General features: G+C 39.5%; 1 protein-coding gene across 1 annotated transcript in view; it reads left to right on the top strand.

The window, feature by feature from the left end:
• TMTC2 (transmembrane O-mannosyltransferase targeting cadherins 2) overlaps positions 1–18,801 on the top strand; it is a 182,071-nt gene that overhangs the window by 151,491 nt on the left and 11,779 nt on the right. The window contains exons 11-13 of the mRNA XM_033163126.1: positions 1,218–1,288; positions 8,462–8,576; positions 11,704–11,767. Of these exons, the coding sequence (XP_033019017.1) occupies positions 1,218–1,288; positions 8,462–8,576; positions 11,704–11,767 (250 nt within the window). The remainder of the gene's footprint in view (positions 1–1,217; positions 1,289–8,461; positions 8,577–11,703; positions 11,768–18,801) is intronic.

The following is an 18,801-nucleotide window of genomic DNA, read 5'->3' as shown; positions in this document are numbered from 1 at the left end:
CAGTCAGCATTAGCAATGTGTTCCAGTTTCATCCTGTTATTTGGGAGACCTGCACATGAATGCTTTGTTACTTTAAATGTTTTGCCAAAGGAGGATAATAACTTTAAACCCTGTTGTGATTTTTAATATGTTGCATTTCTCCTATAATCCAAATTTGCCTTACAGTTGTGCCAGGAGGCACCAATTCTTCCTTCTTACTTATTATTGTATTCCTTCCTCAGGGCATTGTTTAAAATACAGATGAATCCAGGTAGATTTCTGAAGCTGGGGGTAATGGTGGGGTGTTCATGGAGATTTAGCAAGTAGTTCTTTGGAAGTCTGGGGCTCCACTTGGAATGAGATGACTGTTGCTACAAGGACGTCCTGGTCTATGTGGGGCAGACCATTGTGGATTTTCTCTTTTAGTTGTACTTTGAAAGACAGTTTTATTCCTTTGTTCATGATTTCACCTCTCCTGTTCAACTCACAAGGTTAACAATAAAACATGTGACACCAGTGTAAGATTGAAGTTAACTTCAAGCTCTCACCTCATGGGTGTCTCCTCATGGGAAAGCCCCTAACTTTCTGCAGAAAACTTTCTACATGATTGCATGTTACCAGGGTTGGAACAGGATGGTCTTACCTTTGGGACACGAAGGAGCCCTTGTTGAGGAAAATTCACCTGACCCTCCCATGCCTACCCAGACGCAGACAGCAGTAAGCTGAGCTGAACTTGCCAGAAGGCATGGAAACTCCCACAGGCAATCCCTAGAAACGGGGATGTTTGAGTAGAGGGATGGAGACAGTTTATCTCCTTAATCCCAGGGTTTGCAGTCAATAGGAAGATACACCAAAAGGGTGTGTGATGGAAGAACAGTTTGCTATGCATCTCATCAAAAGATGGAAGGCAGTGGGGTGAACCATCTCAATTTGGCCCTGCCTGGACACAAACTGTATTGCATTAGCAAAGAAGAAACACCATGGCATGGATGTTTGGAGAGTATATTATATGTGTGTATTAATGAATCTTAACAGAAGAGAAATGGAGTGAACTTCATGTTCATGGAGGCCTAAGCTATCATTAAATGAAATCAAGAGCATTCTATTTTTCCCCCAGTTGTAGATCCTTATCTTGCTTATTTGTATGGTAGTTTTAAAGCATGGCAAAGTTGCAATGACATGGTTTCCAAATGATCCATCTGAGTATGTTTTCTTCTCTTTTCCTTAAGGGCCGCAAGTGAAGCAGAAAAGTATTTCTTAAAGGCAATTCAGCTAGATCCCACCAAGGGAAACTGTTATATGCATTATGGTAAGTTTTCAATAGATAGTGTTTTCTCACATTACTGTTGCACTCAAGGATTTAAAACTGCTACTGGCAGGACATTGCAGTAAAGGAAAATAATAATCATGCCAATTAAAACAATTTATCCTTCCGATGTGTAAATCACAGTCAAAATAGAACGTCCCCTTTCCTTTGTGAATTACATGATATGAATGAAGCTCACTTCAAAATTCCTGGTCGTCTCAGTTGGCATGGGAGGGAAATTAATAGTTATTAAGTGCTGAAAGTTTAATAAACATCTTTGTCATCATCTAACCTTCTTCTGCCTTACAAGATTAGACTGGCCCCAATGCACAGATCACAGAAGACCCCTCCCACCATCAAGTAGTTGCTTTGTGCTTTCAGCTTTGACAGTGTTGGCTACCTGTGCGGAGGAGAGAGGGCAGATCTGGATTGAGTTGTGGGATTCTGTGTGCATAGTACCAGAAATGCAGCCAGCAACTGCACTTAAAGGCTTTATGAACAGATACAAAATCATAGACACAGAGCTGGGTTGTGAAGGAGAGGGAGCTGGGCTCCTTTACACATGCACCCACCTTCCAGCAGCTTCTTATGCATGTGGCGGATGTACAGAAATGTTCAGTTTGCACAGAAAAATCACACTGTTTGTTCACAACTCTCCTTTTTAAAAAACTGTTTTAGTTAAGACCAAAGATATATAATGAGCATGCAGTACATTGCTAATTTGGATTTAGAATGTCTTTTTAAGATTGGTTCTACACAGTCAAAGATACATCGCAGTTAGCTTTTTACTGTTTCTAATTTGATGAGGATAAATTCACTGATCATGAAACCTGGAATTGTAAAACTGCAAGGAAACTGAGTAAGTTGAATTGATAATGAGCGACAACAGCCGCTGCAGGATGTGTTTTTGTTTAGTTATTTTAATTTACCTTCTCATTCCAACTGGCACAATTAAATGAACAGCAGGCATGGTACGCAAATGGAAACAGTACAGAGCAAAAGTTGGTTATTTTATCTTATCTCATTTTGGTGTAAGATTTATAACTTGTGAGGCTTGATTCAGCTTTTAGCTGTATGTCACTAATAGCCCATCCATGAAGTGCAAGAGGAACTGATGAGTCTTCACAGTACATACCCATAAATTTCCATTTCTGGATCACCTCATCTATAGGAAATGTGATTTTTGGTCAGCATAAGGAAGCTCTTTGTGTGTGTGTGTGTGTGTGTGTGTGTGTGTGTGTGGCAGTCCCCTGCCTGTGAAATGGTCTCCCAGGGAAGATTGCCTGACACTGACTTTGTCATCTTTTCAACTTCAGGCGTATATGCTCCCCACCAAAAGGCATTTAATTAGCAATAATTACAGTATCTGGCTTTTGGTGGCTGTTTGATGTGGTTGGATAGTTTATGTTCTTGGGTGATTTGGGGGAAGGTGGTGAGGGCCTTTAGCATATATGCATTGGTTTAATGACTTTTCTATCACATATTTTATCTTTGCATTTTTATTGGCTTCCAGATTGCTTCCTGGTGTACTAAATGGCATATAAATTTAGTTAAGCTAAAACTCAGGAGAATATTTTGTATGGTGTCATCACTGTGGTCCTCCAGAAATTGTAGTCTCAACACTTCCCATCCACCCAGCCATCATGACCTGTGAGGGATGATGGGAGTTGCAGTCCATATTTGCCATGCTGACTGGGATGGATGGAATGTGTTGGACTACACATCTGGTGGATTGCAGGGATGTTCTAAAATTCATATCATCCCAGACCATGAACTATGCTGGCTGGAATGAAGTTGTTGGGCTACAACATTTAATGGGCCATCAGTCCACTGCTGCTGCTATAAAAACTTTGTAGTGTAACAATTGTGTGAAGTCAGGACTACCTTTTCAGTAGGATGCTCTACTGCTTTAAAATAGAGATCCATTACTACATATATCTACCTGAGATACAGAACACAAAAAGTCAAGTATGGGAGAAATCTTGCATGTTCACTACTGTCAGGAAACCCCCCTCCCCACGACAGGTAGCATCCCGGGAGCGCTTGCAGTACAGGGAACCACCCCCTTTGTTCACCAGTTCATCATCCCCCTCCTCAGCAGGAAGCGACCATTCCTCCAGTGGGTGGGGGAGTTAGAGGCAGGAAGTCAGCGCAGGGGCTGTGAAGAGATCGCAGAGCCTGAGCACCAAGGGGGAACGGGGAACAGGGGCAGTTTCCCACGCCCCGAGTTCGCAGACAGGAAGGACGTGGAAGGGGGAGACGGGGTTCAGGATCCCGTGCCTCTTTTGCTGGACAAAGAACCAGAAGGGTTCATTCCTGGACTCTGCAGAGGATGAGATGGACATTGAACTTTTGCTCCACTGTAAATATCTGCTCAATAAAGAACTTAGTTTTAGAAGTTCTGCGTTTGGCTGATTTCTCATGTGCACCACCACTGAACGTCCTTACACCTACAGATAAATTTCTGTATTTAAGCAGTCCCCATAAATTCTATAAAGTAAGAAGATAGAAAGCTGCTTCTCTACTAAATCAGACCACTAATCAATAACTCAGTAGCAGCAGTAGCCAACATGGTGCACTCCTGAAATTGGGAACTACATTTGCACGATTCCTAACCATTTGTCATGCTGGGTTAGGTGAAGGAGGTTGTAGTCCACAACATTTATAAGGTACCTTCTTGGCTATACCTGGTCACAGCAGCTTCCAGCAGTTTCAAGCCAGTGTCTTTTCCAGCCCTACCCAGAGATGCCATGAGCTATGACCCTTCCTTTAAAAGTATGTGACCAAGGATAGAGCCATTTTGCAACCCAAGAAATGAGTGGACTAAAGCAGCACAAAAATTGACACTATTTGACTGATGGACGATAGAGAGAATTTGAAAGTTTCGGAGAGAACAATGTTATGAAAGTTCATTGAAAATTGAATAAATAAGTGGTTTTGAAGACATGAAGAGTGTGACCAAAAAGACCCCCAAGATGCCACACTTCGATTGACTGTATGCTGTTTCTTTAAGCAGTGTTTTGTAAGGTTTCCAATCAAATGTATAGATTTAACCCATGCTTTAACCATTCTTTTGTCCTCCTTTTTTTGCTGCTCTTATTTTAAACCACCTATCAAGCAGTATGAATAGTTGACTCCAAAGCAATTCCCATTAGCAAAAGCATATCTCAAGTTGACACTCAAGACATTTGCTCTCAACTCTTCATGAATCTGCTTGAGCAAGTATACTTCATAACCCATATATCCCTGCAAAACCACAGGGAAATATATCCACATTACCAATGTAAACTTATTGGCACACCAAGGGATTTATAAAACTGGTGGAAATATCTCTAGTGCTGCTCACCAAGGAGTCAAAAGGAATAAATGGTCACTTGTGACTTGGAATCTAGTCATACTCTATGCATTATGTATTTATTTCTGATGTATTGAGAGTTTCTTCTGATGATATTCATCTGCTTGCCCTCTATACATTTTTATGGTTCCTTTGTAACACCTATAGGTTTTATGTAATTGAAATAGAGTGAAATCCTCTGACGTTCATGTGCAAGCAGAACAGAATTCCACTCACATAATAGAACTTGAGCTTTCTCTGCCCCTCTGTGTGCACCCACAATCTATTCTGGAAGGCTGGAAACCTCAAGAAGGAAGAGAAGAGAGGGAAATCCTGTTGTGTGAGTGGAAGACTGCTCCCACAGCACTGGATGTTCCCTTATAGTATATAGGATGTACAGTGGTACCTCGGTTTCGAACATCTCCATTGACAAACATTTCGGTTTCTGATCGCCGTGAACTTGGAAGTAAATGCTTCGGTTTTTGAACACTCCTCAGAAGTCAAACATGCCATGTGGCTTCCACTGAGTGCAGGATCCTGAAGCCTAGCTGTTGGCTATTGAGTTTTCGGTTTTCAAACGTTTCAGAACTCGAACGGTCTTCCGGAACGGATTATGTATGAAAACCGAGGTACCTCTGTATAGGAATAGAATTTTGTCTTATATTCTATATTGTGATTAATACAGCTAAGGATAGAGAAGGGTTGACTAAATAAAAATGACAGAAATAAGATGCTTAGGGTCTTTGTTCTGTACCATGGAAATATATCCATAACTATTCACTAGTTTGTTTTTGGATGAATTTTCAAAGGGTTGCTCAGTAATTAAACACACATTTTTTAATTGTATTTTGGAGTCACATGTTTAGATTTCTATATGGGAGTGCAGGGAAGGTCTCTGTAATCCCACTAAACCATCATGTCATAGACATCCATTGGCAGTAGATTTCATACAATTTGCTAGAACAGGCAATACCTGTATCAACATACATATTTTTGCAGTGTCTAGACATGACTCCTTCCCCATTTATTTAAGAATCTTCCCTATTAAAAAAAATGTAAGTCTTTGAGGACTAACTCCTTAATGTCTTCAATGTTATCCAATTTCCTACTCAAACATTAAAAGGTTGTGTAACAAACACATGGTGGTCGTATTTGGGGGGTTGACATGGTGCATGCTCCAGGTCCAGGACAGAATAGCAACACTTAAACATCAAGTAACCCCCTTCAAGGCTTTAGGAAATAATCAAGTACTCTTAAATGAAAAGGTTTTTCCAAAAAAAGAATTGCCCCGTGCAGTGACCCATGTATACAGAGCATTTTCTGGATCAGAGGTATTCATCCTGATCCTCAGGTGGTTTAGGGTTGTCACCTTTCCTGTGTTATTCAAGTTAGGTTGCTCAGTTGTTGCCTCTTTACTCTGTGTTATGCCACTCTAGAATCCTCAGGGTCTCCTTGCCTAATATGTATGAGTCCCTTGATACACTCAAACAGGGTCCCTAAACTAAGGCCTGTGGGCCAGATACAGCCCGTGTGAGCCAATTATGCGGCCCCGCCACCTACTCTTACCGGTGCGCACGGCTGTCCATCTCTGGGTCGGCGCAGTACCAGAAATAGCTTGTGCACATGCACAAGCGCCATTTCCGGTGCACTTCTGGCGCAGTGCAGCACCGGAAATAGCTTTTGTGCATGTGCAAAGCATAATTTCCCGGCGCACTTCCGGGTCTGCGGAGGCCCGTGCGCATATGCACACACTATTTTCCGGTGCCGCGCCAACCCAGAAAAAGTGAGTGCGCACGCGTATGGGCGCGCACTCCCCCGCCCTTGGTCCGCCATGTGATTAGCGCCGGATGAACCGCCCTGAGGCCAGGTAAGTTTTGGGACCCCTGCACTAAAATAATGTGCAGATGGTTCTTTCAAGGTTGGACAGGTGACACCTCCTGCATGAGGGTAGCCTTAGTATTGTGGACAACTCCTACCATCCCGGATCAGACCTCCCACTTCCATAAGTTTATTTCTTTTTGGAAACGTAATAGTTAAAATAATGGTTTTATTTAGAATACCTGGCAATGTCTATGGTTCATGAAAGAATGGATTTGCCTGTAAGATACTTAAACACATGGAAGGATAAAGGTGAAAAATGAGGAGGGTTTCCAAAACCCCACTGACACAGATAGAAAAAAGGCTTGATTTATATTACAATAGCTACGAAACAACAGAGATGTTCTGCTAAATAGCACCCCTTTTATTAATAACCACTGAGATTTGAAGTTAATTTCCGTTGAATAATACATTTTCCTAATAATTGTAAATCACTTAATGATTCTGTGTTATAATAAATTGATTATTCACATTAAATTACTGTAATTATGCACTCACTTGATGTAATGTACAATTGATCATGTAGTGTGCTGTTCTCTGTAGCTGAACCTGCAGAGTTTTTGTTGGTTAATGTTTCTGATTTTTGTTCTTGGTTCAGTCTGGTTAACGTAGCATGCAGTTAATAAATTACATGTATCAGTCTATTATTGTAAGTAGGACTGGATCACAAAGATCCTGGAGTGCTAAAAGTATTTTTGGCAGCAGATTTTTTATGCTTTAAAGTACAACACTTCGAATGAATAATTATAATTGGGGGAGAATAATTGGCTAGCCTCTAAAGTACATTTTCACAATTTTAAAAGTTAAAACTTTTTTTTTTATTTTCTGTAGTGATCTTTGAATGTTAGGTGCATGGGATTGTTGTAGCCTCTATCATTCATAAAAGCTGGTGTAGTCCGCAGCTGATCTAGGCAATCCACACAAAATGATAAATTGTGAAATACACAGGCTTTTGTTAGATTAAATAATACTCAAGAGTGGACCTGTTGAAATCAGTTGATAACTGACTTGTCCATTAATTTAAGTGGATCTACTCTGAGTATTACTTAGTTGAACACAACTGGATGTGGAACAGGATTGGTACAAAACGTGGGCCTGGGGAGGGAATGGTCTAGGCGGGAGATTCCAGAGGGCTGCATTTGGCCCCTGATCCTGAGAATGCCCACCTCTATTGTAGAGATACAATTTACCACATGCACTTCATTCATATCCTTTTTGGTATATTGCATCACTCCAAGACTAAACTGATTTAGGTCCCCAACCACACAAGCTGATTGTAAATGATGAGGGCAAGTTTCCATCTTTGCAGAAAGAGTGCAAAATCAACTTTTAAGATGTACTCTCAATCTAATCGGTTTAGGGAATTTTCAGCTGATATCCATATCTATCTATCTATCTATCTATCTATCTATCTATCTATCTATCTATGATTGATAAGAGATGTTTACCTCACAGCCTTTGCCATTTGTAGAGGAAGTGGATTTCTAGATCGGTTTCAGTCAAAGTTTTGTCTAATGATGGGTCTGAGACTGTTGGTGGTGTCATCTTACCTAGTCATCACCTAGTCTGGACATAGATGCTGATTCTCCTTTTAATGCTTCTGGGTCAATTAATAGGTTTTTCATGGTACCATGCTGCAGTGTTTTTGGTGTGATGAAATGGCAAGAGGTTTGGATTTAGACCAAGGTATACCTTGGTTCACTTCCCATTCCACCATAACATTCTGTCTCTGATTTTTGTGAGGACGAAGTATGTCCCTTTCAGTTCCTTGGAGAAAAGGTTGGAATACAAATGTAAATAAATATTTGCCAAACTATTCTGTAATAGTTCATATGAAGTTAATATGACAAGGTATCTCAGGGTCGTAATGTAATATGAAAAGAGTAGTCCTTTCTAACTTTGTTTCCCATACTTAAGTGTGTGCCTTCCCTTTTGAGCTCATATCAGTGCTACATATATTTCAGGCCAGTTTCTCTTAGAAGATTCTCGCCTAATAGAAGCAGCAGAGATGGCAAAGAAAGCAGCTGAATTGGATAACACAGAGTTTGATGTTGTCTTCAATGCAGCTCACATGCTCAGGTTTGTTTGTATTTGCCTCTTACTTTTTGTCGTCCTTTCATTTTTAGGTTTTGAAATCTGTAATTTCATTATGTAAAATTCCGTGCTTGGTAACATGTTTTGAACAAATGACAACATGAAATACATGCATTCAAGAGAATTAATTTCTGTGCGAAGATGATTTCCCTTTATTCTCTAAAGTAGATATTGCCTTACTGTATTAGTGTTTTATAGCATCAAGACCTGGTGGGGTAAGAGCCAAATGCTAAAATCCAAGCACAGATCAAGACTGAAGGGACTAGAGATTAGCAAAATCGCTGAAGACAAGACAGCGGTCATGTTCTGGAGCAGGTAGAGAAGGATTTAGGGCAGTATCTGGACTACTTTAGTGACAAGTTCCTTAGATTGGTGAACCAGCCATAGAGCTGCTCAGGTGCATATTGCTCCCTCAGGTCCCCTGCATCAGCAGTACTGTCTTCCATTATATGAAACAAAATAAAAAAAAAATCCTTCCAGTAGCTACTTTGAGATCTTGTATAGAATGTCCTGGGAGACTGAAGTGTTCTCCTACTGGTTTCTCTGTCTTGTGATTCCTGATGTCAGATTTATGTCCATTTATAATAATAATAATTTATTATTTGTACCCCGCCCATCTGGCCAGGTCTCCCCGGCCACTCTGGGCGGCTTCCAGCAAATATTAAAATACAATACGCAGCTTCCAACAAATATTAAAATACAATACAAAATACTTCGGCATAGGGTTTGGCCTGTTTGTCCAAGATCTCAAAGTAGCTGTCTTATTACAAAAGAATTTCAGAAATAGACTGGAAAGAGAAGTTGCTGAATTGCAACTTATTACCAAACTTAAAACCATGGAGAGACCTGGTCTGAATAGAGACATTGGATTCTTATCTCATTAAACATGATAAAGCTAAGTTTAGCCATCTCACCCCTTGCTTTTTCCTGTAAGACCAATTATAGCCGTTAACAGTAGTTAACAGGTTTACCACACCGATCAGTCATTCCCACCACCCTTCTGAGTAATACCCCTCCCCACCCTCTCACTATATAAAAGGGTCTGGCGACTTCTGTTTCAGTGTATCTGAAGGAGTGTGCATGCACACGAAAGCTCATACCAAGAACAAACTTAGTTGGTCTCTAAGGTGCTACTGGAAGGAATTTTTTTTATTTTGTTTTGACTACGGCAGACCAACACAGCTACCTACCTGTAACTAGAGCCATTATATGAGTGAGGCTTTAGTACAACAGAAAGAAGGATAATAACTCTGCCTGCCTTAGGTTTGACCCAATGACTCAGAAAGTGATGTTCTTTGCCATTGCTGTCAAAGTCCTTATTCTGAGGTCTCCAGAGCCTTCACACATACTTAAAAGAAGCTACCTTTCACCCTATAGAAGATCTGTCTGGTCTATTCTACACAGATAGCTCTCAAATAAAGTGAAGAGCAGATCACAGGTCTCTCGAGTTTCGTTTCTTTCATTCACCGTTAATTTATCTTGCTTTTTAATCTTGCTGCTGCACCCATGATTAATTTCATTAACATGATAACATAGCTGGAATGTCCCAGTGCCAGCCAAAGTCATGCCCTCTGCTTAAGGGCAGATGCATTTATCCTTTATCAAGCAATTAGATTCTGCCAAACTGGAAATAAGTACTGGGGCCATGAATCTACCTTCATTCCTCCCTTTGTCTTTTCTGCTTGCTTACTGGCTTTAATGCTCAAATCTTAGATTACATTAAACCACAGTTTATCATTCTTTCTGAAACGAGGAAGTGTGATGAAATGTCAGTTTGACCCTGGTTTCAGATCCTGGTTTGTAAATTGATACTAAACCACAGTTCTTCATCCTGCACCTAAGGAGGAACAGAGTTTTAATGTAGCAAGAGCAGACACATGTTGGGATAAGAGATATGAGGACCACACTGATCCAATACTTCATAAACTATGGTTTACTTAGCCAGAAACATTGTCTGTACAATCTACTGTGTGATTCCTGAATTACCCATGGGACTAATTCAGGAAGCTTTGCTCTAATGCTCAGCTGGCTTCTTTTTCTTTCCTTCAAGCTTGTGTGGTTTGTTTGCATTGCTAAAATAGTTTTAGCAAGAAGCTTAACATTCATTTTGTTGTAGGTGTCTCTTAAATTCCATTTGTGTAAATGGTAAACAAGTGCACTACAAAGGGGGGGGGGTCAAATGCTGTCCCCTTTTTCAGCATACTATGCCTGAGGAAAATGGTATCTTCCAAACCTGCTTCCCTGAGGGGTGGGGTCTTTTTATTATTAACTTTTGAGTAATGAATTTGTTGCCTGTTTTCTCTCAGTTGCCAGTTACCAAGTTTTGGAAATCAATTCTCTTGTTACACTATACACCAGTTCTGTAATTTGTCTCTGAGAAAGAAGTTATTTTTTAAAATAGGTGAATTTACCTTTAAACAGTTTCCAATCATTGAGACCACTCAAGCCAACTAGAGGGCTGTAGTAAATAGCCAAATCTCCTTACAGAGCAAACCTAACCCCTGATATGTGGTGCTGGAAAGGGGTTGGGATAAGACAGAAGTGTGTCTTACCTGAGTTATCCACAAGCTGAAACCACGAGCTGGTTTGCGAAGCTAGCAAGTGTAGGATCCTGAAACTGGGAGTTATGAGGGCTGGGTGGAGCAGAACCAATTGTGGAACTGCTGTATCCAAAGCTGATACAGCCTTCTTAGAATGGCCCAGTTGGAACCACCTTGCAACTAGTGCAGCTGATTCTCCCACCCCCCGCCAAGTTCTACTCACTTGCCTTCCAGCAAGCCTTGCGATGCCACGATCAACCCTGCTACTCGCCAACCAGAATTTGGTTTGCTCTGCTTGTAAATCTACTTAGTAAATAGTTACATCACAAAGCAATTTCAGCTTGTTTGAAAAATATGTAAAGTATGTGTGTGTGTGTGTGTGTGTGTGGCATAGAGATGTAAACCATGAATCTGCATTGTTTGCAGCAGTTATTAATGCCTATTTTTAAAATAATATCATTATTGTTGATTAATTGTAAAAATAAATTATTTTTTATTTCCCCTCTGAAGAATTGTAGGTTCCCAATGTGATTTCAACTGAACTTTAATTGTCTCCCCTTCTGTTCTAATAGACAAGCTAGCCTCAATGAAGCAGCTGAGAAGTATTATAAAATGGCAGCTGAGCTGAGACCTCACGTAAGTACTTCCTTAGAGAGGGATACAGAGTTCAAGCCTGCTATGCTTATAGTAGTGCAAGAAAACGTGCTATCCTGAGAAGAATTTAATTTTGTGACCATTTGATCTGTAAGCGTATGTTGCAAAGGATAATTTAAGAGATAATTTATTCATTATTAATATTCTGATGAAACCTTTGACATTTGTCAAATCAGTTGCTGCAGACAGGAATCTTGATGCAGTCTTTAGAAATGCTCAATTTTCTGCTTACTATTTGTATGTTTTAAATTCAGCTTCTTGGCCTAGATTTGAATCTGAAAAAGCATAGGTAGTTGCTGAAAACAAATGAAAAACAACATGCATGAACGCCAATGTATTCATTAGTTTTTGGAGGGGAAATGAAAGGAAATGGATTGAAAATTTGTTAATTTTATTAAATTGCTTTACACCAGAGGCATTATTTTGCACTGAAAAAATAAACTGCAGCGCTATCTACAGTTCATAGAGAGGTCACAGGGAAGGAAGGGTGAAAGGGAAAGCAGTGAAATTGACATAATGTAAAGCACTATTTATTTTAGATAGAAGAAAAGATTGTTTGCCTCTTTTTTAAGGTTACAGATAACACGAGGATCCTTTTTCATACATAATTGAAATGTGGCAATTCTGATATGCTGGTGAGGGAGTGGATACTAGTATGTTTGAAAATAGGCAATAGGATCAAAACAGGCAGAAGAAATTCAGCTATCTCCAGCTGAAATTAATAGGTAGATTATAGGATACATTTTTATATAATTGCCTATATAAGACGCCCCCTTTGCCCCATCTATTTGAAATTTGATATGTCTTGTATAGGGGGTGTTATTATTGACATAGTTTCAGAGGATTGCCTGGGCCTTTGATTCTGCTGCCTGTAACTTTGGTGTTTTCACTGGAAACCAATGGAAAAAAACGAATGAGTGAATGAATGCAATTCAGATGAATAGAAACGGAAATGTTTCTTAACATGTGATTCAGATGAATGAACTATGAGATCTATGAGAGTAAAAAATAATAATAATGAAAAAAATTGAAAAACAGTCCACCACCACCCCCAACCTGTTTGCTAGGGATGGAACAACCTCTTCCATTTTACCATATTCTCTCAGTCCAGTTTTACTTGAGTGGGCATGACTCTGTGGATAGCTAATAGGTTGTTCAGTTAATCATTATTTTAAATTGTGCTAATGTACCTTTTGCCAGGGTTTTCCTTAAATGTGTGGCAAAAGGTACATTGTGCTAATGTACCTTTTGCCACACATTTAAGGAAAATGCAGGGAAGTTCCAATCTGCATGAGGAAGCTTGACTATAGAAAAGTCTGGGAATTCATGTTGAAGGTGGAATTCATGCTTCATGTGTATGAATTACTTTTCCTGTTGTTTTTTGTAAGTAACATTAAAATGTTTAGAATCACTTCTAAAAAGAAAAGGAAACAATGTCTTTTAAAAAATGTCAAAGCAAAATAAAAAATAAAAAAATTCCTTCCAGTAGCACCTTAGAGACCAACTAAGTTAGTTCTTGGTATGAGCTTTCGTGTGCATGCACACTTGTATTTGTTATTGGAGAAGTGCTTCATTCCTGGATTAAGTTTTAGGCATCATTGTTTAATATAGTAGGATGGGATGCTGCTATTGAGATTTCCTGTCTCTCCATCCATTTAATGGCTCTCCCCGCCGAAAAATTGCTCATTTAGTAGCCATTCAGCATGCTCAGTACTAGCTGAGGTGTTTGGGTGCAAGGGGACATTCCACCCCCTCCCCACATATTTTACTTTTTTTTAGTACTTCTGAAAATCTTAAGGTTCCCCCAAGCCTGCTCATATTTCTTCCTTGTATGTCATCCCATTTTTGCTACATAAGCAATGGCACTCTTGGCTTGAACATCAGAAATAGACGAAAAGATTGATCCTATTGAACTAACTTGTTTTGACTGAAATAGTTGCCATAAAATGCTACAAAGCTTTACAGAGCGGGAAGAAAGGATACTTGGTGTTAGATGTCAGAAATAGGCACTCTAATAATAGGATATTACTGGTTTATAATGCCACGCTTCAGATGTTCTGCCCAGAGCTTTTGTCAGTGAAACGGATTCCTTCTGGCTAAATTGAGATGTGGAAGGGAAGAAAGCAAGTGCGTTTTCTTCCTAACTCATTTATTACAGTAATACAGTAAATTGTTGGAAGTGTGCATAGGTTAGTAGCAAGTGTTAAAGACTACAGGTGACTTAAGGTCACTTTATATATTATATTTTTAGGTGTACAGTTAAGTCCAAGTGTACACAGCACAATGTACAGTGTGAATGCAATACATTTTTGCAAGCACATGTATAATACAGGTATACTAGGCAGCAACATCTTTCTGTTCAGTTTACACTCAATACTTAACCCAGATTTGTCCCTGCATAATGTATTAAATCACCTGCAAATTGGCATCTATTTCAGATTCTTCCTACTTGCTGGCTTCTATGTACCTATAGGAAAGGGTTTCTGAACCCCCCACTCCGAAATGAATGGATGAGGACATATTTTGCAGATCAGAATGTATTGATTCCAGTCTTCACCAAAGCTTTACAGAGCAGAACGTAGAAATTCTGCTCATCCCCAGAAAATTTGTGGCCATATGAACCTTTAGCGGCTTTATCAGAACATGTAGTCTGATGCAAAGTATTATTTCTCTAGGTTGATAGAAATGCCTCTTCAAATAACTTTTATCTGGGCTGTTTGGTCACCACAATTTGTAGTGTTCCTCAGTGTATTCATCTCAGAGACAAGACCTTACTGGTAATTCTTGTTGTATGTTTAGAAACCAGGATTTAGTTACTTTAAAAGTATATATTAGGCTAGTTTGTAAAAAAATCTAACTTGCTTCATTCTAATGACCTTTTCAAAAACACAGATAGCTCAGTTGGTGGAGCATGACACTCTTAATCTCAGGGTCATGGGTTCGAGCCCCACGTTGGGTAAAAGATTCCTGCATTGCAGGCAGTTTGACTAGATGACCTTTGTGATCCCTTCCAACTCTGTGATTCTATAACTCGCATCTTCAAAGTGAACCCTATGTCTTTGTTGGATGGAGCAGTAGTTCTCTAAAGATGCAACATTCAATGTCTTTTTTGTGTATGAACTAAAAAAAAAAACCTTCAAAAGGTTACTGAAGCTACCCACACATCTGCTCTTAACAAGGCACTTTGAAGTCTAGCCTCTAGAATATCAAATAAAAGCTTACTAGATCATAGGCTTTTTAGCCCACAACCTTGGTGTGTTCCTTATGAAGATGCCACAGCCTACAAGCTATCAACCTCCTGGTCTCATATCAGTCCAGCTTGCAAACTTCAACTCTTGACAGCTTTAAACTTATGTCTTCACACCTTGTCAGATACAGCTGTTTCTACTCTACCATTTCAAAAAGCTTTGATTGAATATCTTACTGTAGCAACACACACAAGTGTGCTTCCACCCACCCAAATGAGAGGCTTGGGATTAGCTTTGGGCAAAACAAATGCAGCCTACACTATATAGCTTTATTGGGAGATAGAAAGTAATTACAGCTTGAGGGTTCCATGTATGTAAATGGCCAGTATATCTTGAGCACCTTGAAATGTGTTTTTTGTTCAAAGGTCTAGCAAGTAAAGCAGTCAAGCTGTATTGCACAAAGGAAGTCTTACGAAAGAATAAAAGGTCTCTGCCACACATGGAATTTCCCAGCAGTGAAAAGCAACTATTTGCCTAGCTTTCTGGTTTCTATTACCAGCAAACTATGCTATGTTAATAACCCGTTAATAAGAAACGGATTGCGGTGCCTCCTAATAATGATGATCATGTGCTGTCTTCATAACTGATGGCACTTTCTATTTCATTACGTGTCCAACTAATTAAAAGTCCACAGTGCTTTTCTCCAACCTGAATCAAGCAGCCCTCATCATGGGAGGGTGCTTTGAGGAGAAATATTGATCATGCAAAATTTACTTCAACCATTTTGAAAGAGCGTCCAGTGTGTGTAACTGTTAGCATTTCAGAATCTGGACTGGGGAGACCCAGGTTCAGATCTCCACTCAGCTGTGAAGCTTATTGGTGACCATGAGCCAGCAGCCGTTGCCTCTCAGCTGGATCCACTTCATAGTTATTGCTGAAATAACTATGTATGTTGCCTTTGTTTTCTTGGTGTGATCAGCAAGTGGGTATTCATCATGATAGCTGTATGGATCTCCTAGGCAATATGCCAACAACCAATAGCTCAGTTGGTAGAGCATGAAACTTAATCGGAAGGTTGTGGGTTCAAGCCCTGCATTGGGCAAAATATTCCTGCATTGCAAGGGGTTGGACTAGATGACTCTTGTGACCCCTTCCAACTCTGCAATTCTGTGATTCTATGAGTACAAGGTGCTGGGGTACAACAGCAGAAGAAGGCTTTTGCTTTGCAGGACCTCTTCCAGATTTCTTAGTCATTCATGGTTGTCTTAGTCATCCACGGTTAAGTGGAGCAGACTTCCTCTTGCCTTGTTTTGCACCTTATTTGATAGTACATTTGAAAGTTATGAGATAATACACATACAAAGTTATGAGTATTCATTAGGCTAAGGAGGTGATTGGTTATAACTTTTAAAATGTGATGGCTATGTAGTCATGCTTGAATAGAAAGCATATACTGAATTGGGCACATGTCTGTGCTTTTTATTTCTCACTAATTACTCATAATCCTATAACAATTATGCCCACATAATTTTCTCTGCAGAGCTGTGCTCTGTGCCTTTTGAATGTACCCCCCAGTGTCAATCAAAATAAAGTGCAGCAAAATATAGAGGTCACAGCAGTACACCAGCATTTCAGAAATAAAACCATCTATTTGAATTACTGCTAAAAAGAATCCAGCAAGATTTTCACCCCTTGTAGAGAATTTTAAGTCTTATTTCGAAAACAGCCCCATTAATTGATTAGATGGTGGAGGGATTTCTTTTAAAGCAAAGCTTCATCTAACTGCTCGTTCATTAGTGTGCTTTTGTGATAATATTCTAAGCCCTTTCTTCTAAATTATAATATATGTATTTTTGTGTTTTTATATTGTAAAACGCCCTGTGACCCTAGAATGAAGGGTGGCATAGAAATTTAATAAATAAACCAATGTGTTTGGTAAGAGACAAATGCTTAGTGTAGTAGTATCTGATAGAATCTATTGATTGATTGATTGATTGAATTTATACCCCACCTTTTTCTTCAAAGAGCTCAGGGTGGTAAACATGACTCACCCCTTCCTCATTTAAGTCCTACAACAACACCATTGTGTAGGTTAGGCTGTGTGGTTGTGACGGGACTAAAGTCACCCATTGAGTTTAATAATGAGTTCATATTTGAACCCTGGACCCTTGGGGCCTAGTCTGGCACTCTAACCACCACACTGGCTATGCAGGATAGCGGAGACTTGTTTAGGGTTGGTTTTAGTCTGTTGTTGTTGTTGTTGTTGTTGTTGTTGTTAAAATGTAATGGGTTTTTATTGTCATATTAAATGTTTTTATGACTTTTTATGGACTAGATACCATTTTGTGAGGTGATTGCTCTAAATAGTGGTACAGAGGCCTTCTAAATACATAAATATTCTATTTACAACAGCCTGATTTCAAAGGGCATCAAGCATCACTCCCTCTAAGGCCTAGTTGTCATGAACAAATCTCGCCTGTATAGTCTCATGCTGTAGGTGGTATTACTCAATTGTGTGAACGCCCACCCACGGTTCTGCAATGATCCCAGCATTGCAGAGGGTTGAGCTAGATGACCATAGGGGTACCTTCTAATTCTATGAGAGGGGTACAGCGTAGAAACAATTTACTTCTTCATTTGCTGTTTTTTGAGAACTTGGTCCAAAGAAATGTGGCTATCCTAGTCATATATTTAAGTCCACACTCCACTTTTCTTTCCCCCCAATACCTTTTCCTTACAGTACAGTGCTACTCATCTGATTTTCCCTCCCTACTGCTGTAAACGTCTTCAGAACTGAAACAGTTAAGTTTTTGTTTTGTTTTGTTTTTTGCTGTGTGTCACTATTTTTCATAATGGACCCTGCTGCTCTGGCATTAGGCAACTGGCCAAATTAAAAAATAATTACTACATTAAACAGAGCAAGGGCACATGAAAAACGGGCCACGATTGAAAAATATAATTGGAAAACCACATGCAGATACTATGAGTCTCTCCATGTGATCTTATTACATGGAAAAGAAATTAGCAGCTAGTTCAAAAGCTTCTGACCAGGAGCTGAGCTCCACCTGTGTGTACTGGAATTGCATACAAAATACACATCCTTTAAATAGCATTGAAATGTTCCAGTGTTATGGTTGGAAATTATCCTGTTCAGTAGCTCTTCAATCTTTCTCACCTTTATGTTTTGAAGGCTTGGTTACTGGCAAGCACCTCTGGTGTATCTGGAGAACACTGTTTAGAGCTGGAGCATAGTTGATATCATAGGACTATAAAATTGTAGAGTTGGAAGGGACCATGAGGGTCATCTAGTCCCAACACCCCTGCGATGCAGGAATCTTTTTTTCCAATGTGGGGCTCAAACCCACAACCCTGAGATGATGAGTCTCATGCTCTACTGACTGAGCTATCCCACTTGCCTTTTATATTTAATATTTCACAACTACTTTCATTTTTTTTAAAAAGCAATATATTATGTGGTGTGAAGGAAATGGGCTTTTTCATGGCTTCTGCTTTTATGGCTTGTTGCATACTGTATGGGAGTGTGCATTTTACTAGTCTGTTTGGTTGGGAATTATTGGGCTAACTCTCTATGTTTGCCTTGCCCTGGGGGCTCAAATTTATTTTGCAAATTGACTATTATTATTATTAAAAACACCTAACCTCAAAATCTTAAATGTCTTTCCATTTTTGTCAGATTCCTGTAATTCTTGTACGTTCTTTATCAGGGCAAGATGAAGCTAATAGTACTTTTCTGTTGAAATAACTACAATAGACTTTAACTTAATGGACAGAGAGTATGAAATCAAGGTTGCTGCTTAACTTAAATCA

This window comes from Lacerta agilis, chromosome 10 (genome assembly GCF_009819535.1).
Source record: "Lacerta agilis isolate rLacAgi1 chromosome 10, rLacAgi1.pri, whole genome shotgun sequence".
Classification (NCBI taxonomy): Eukaryota; Metazoa; Chordata; class Lepidosauria; order Squamata; family Lacertidae; genus Lacerta; species Lacerta agilis.
This window is presented reverse-complemented; position numbering and strand designations above follow the sequence as displayed.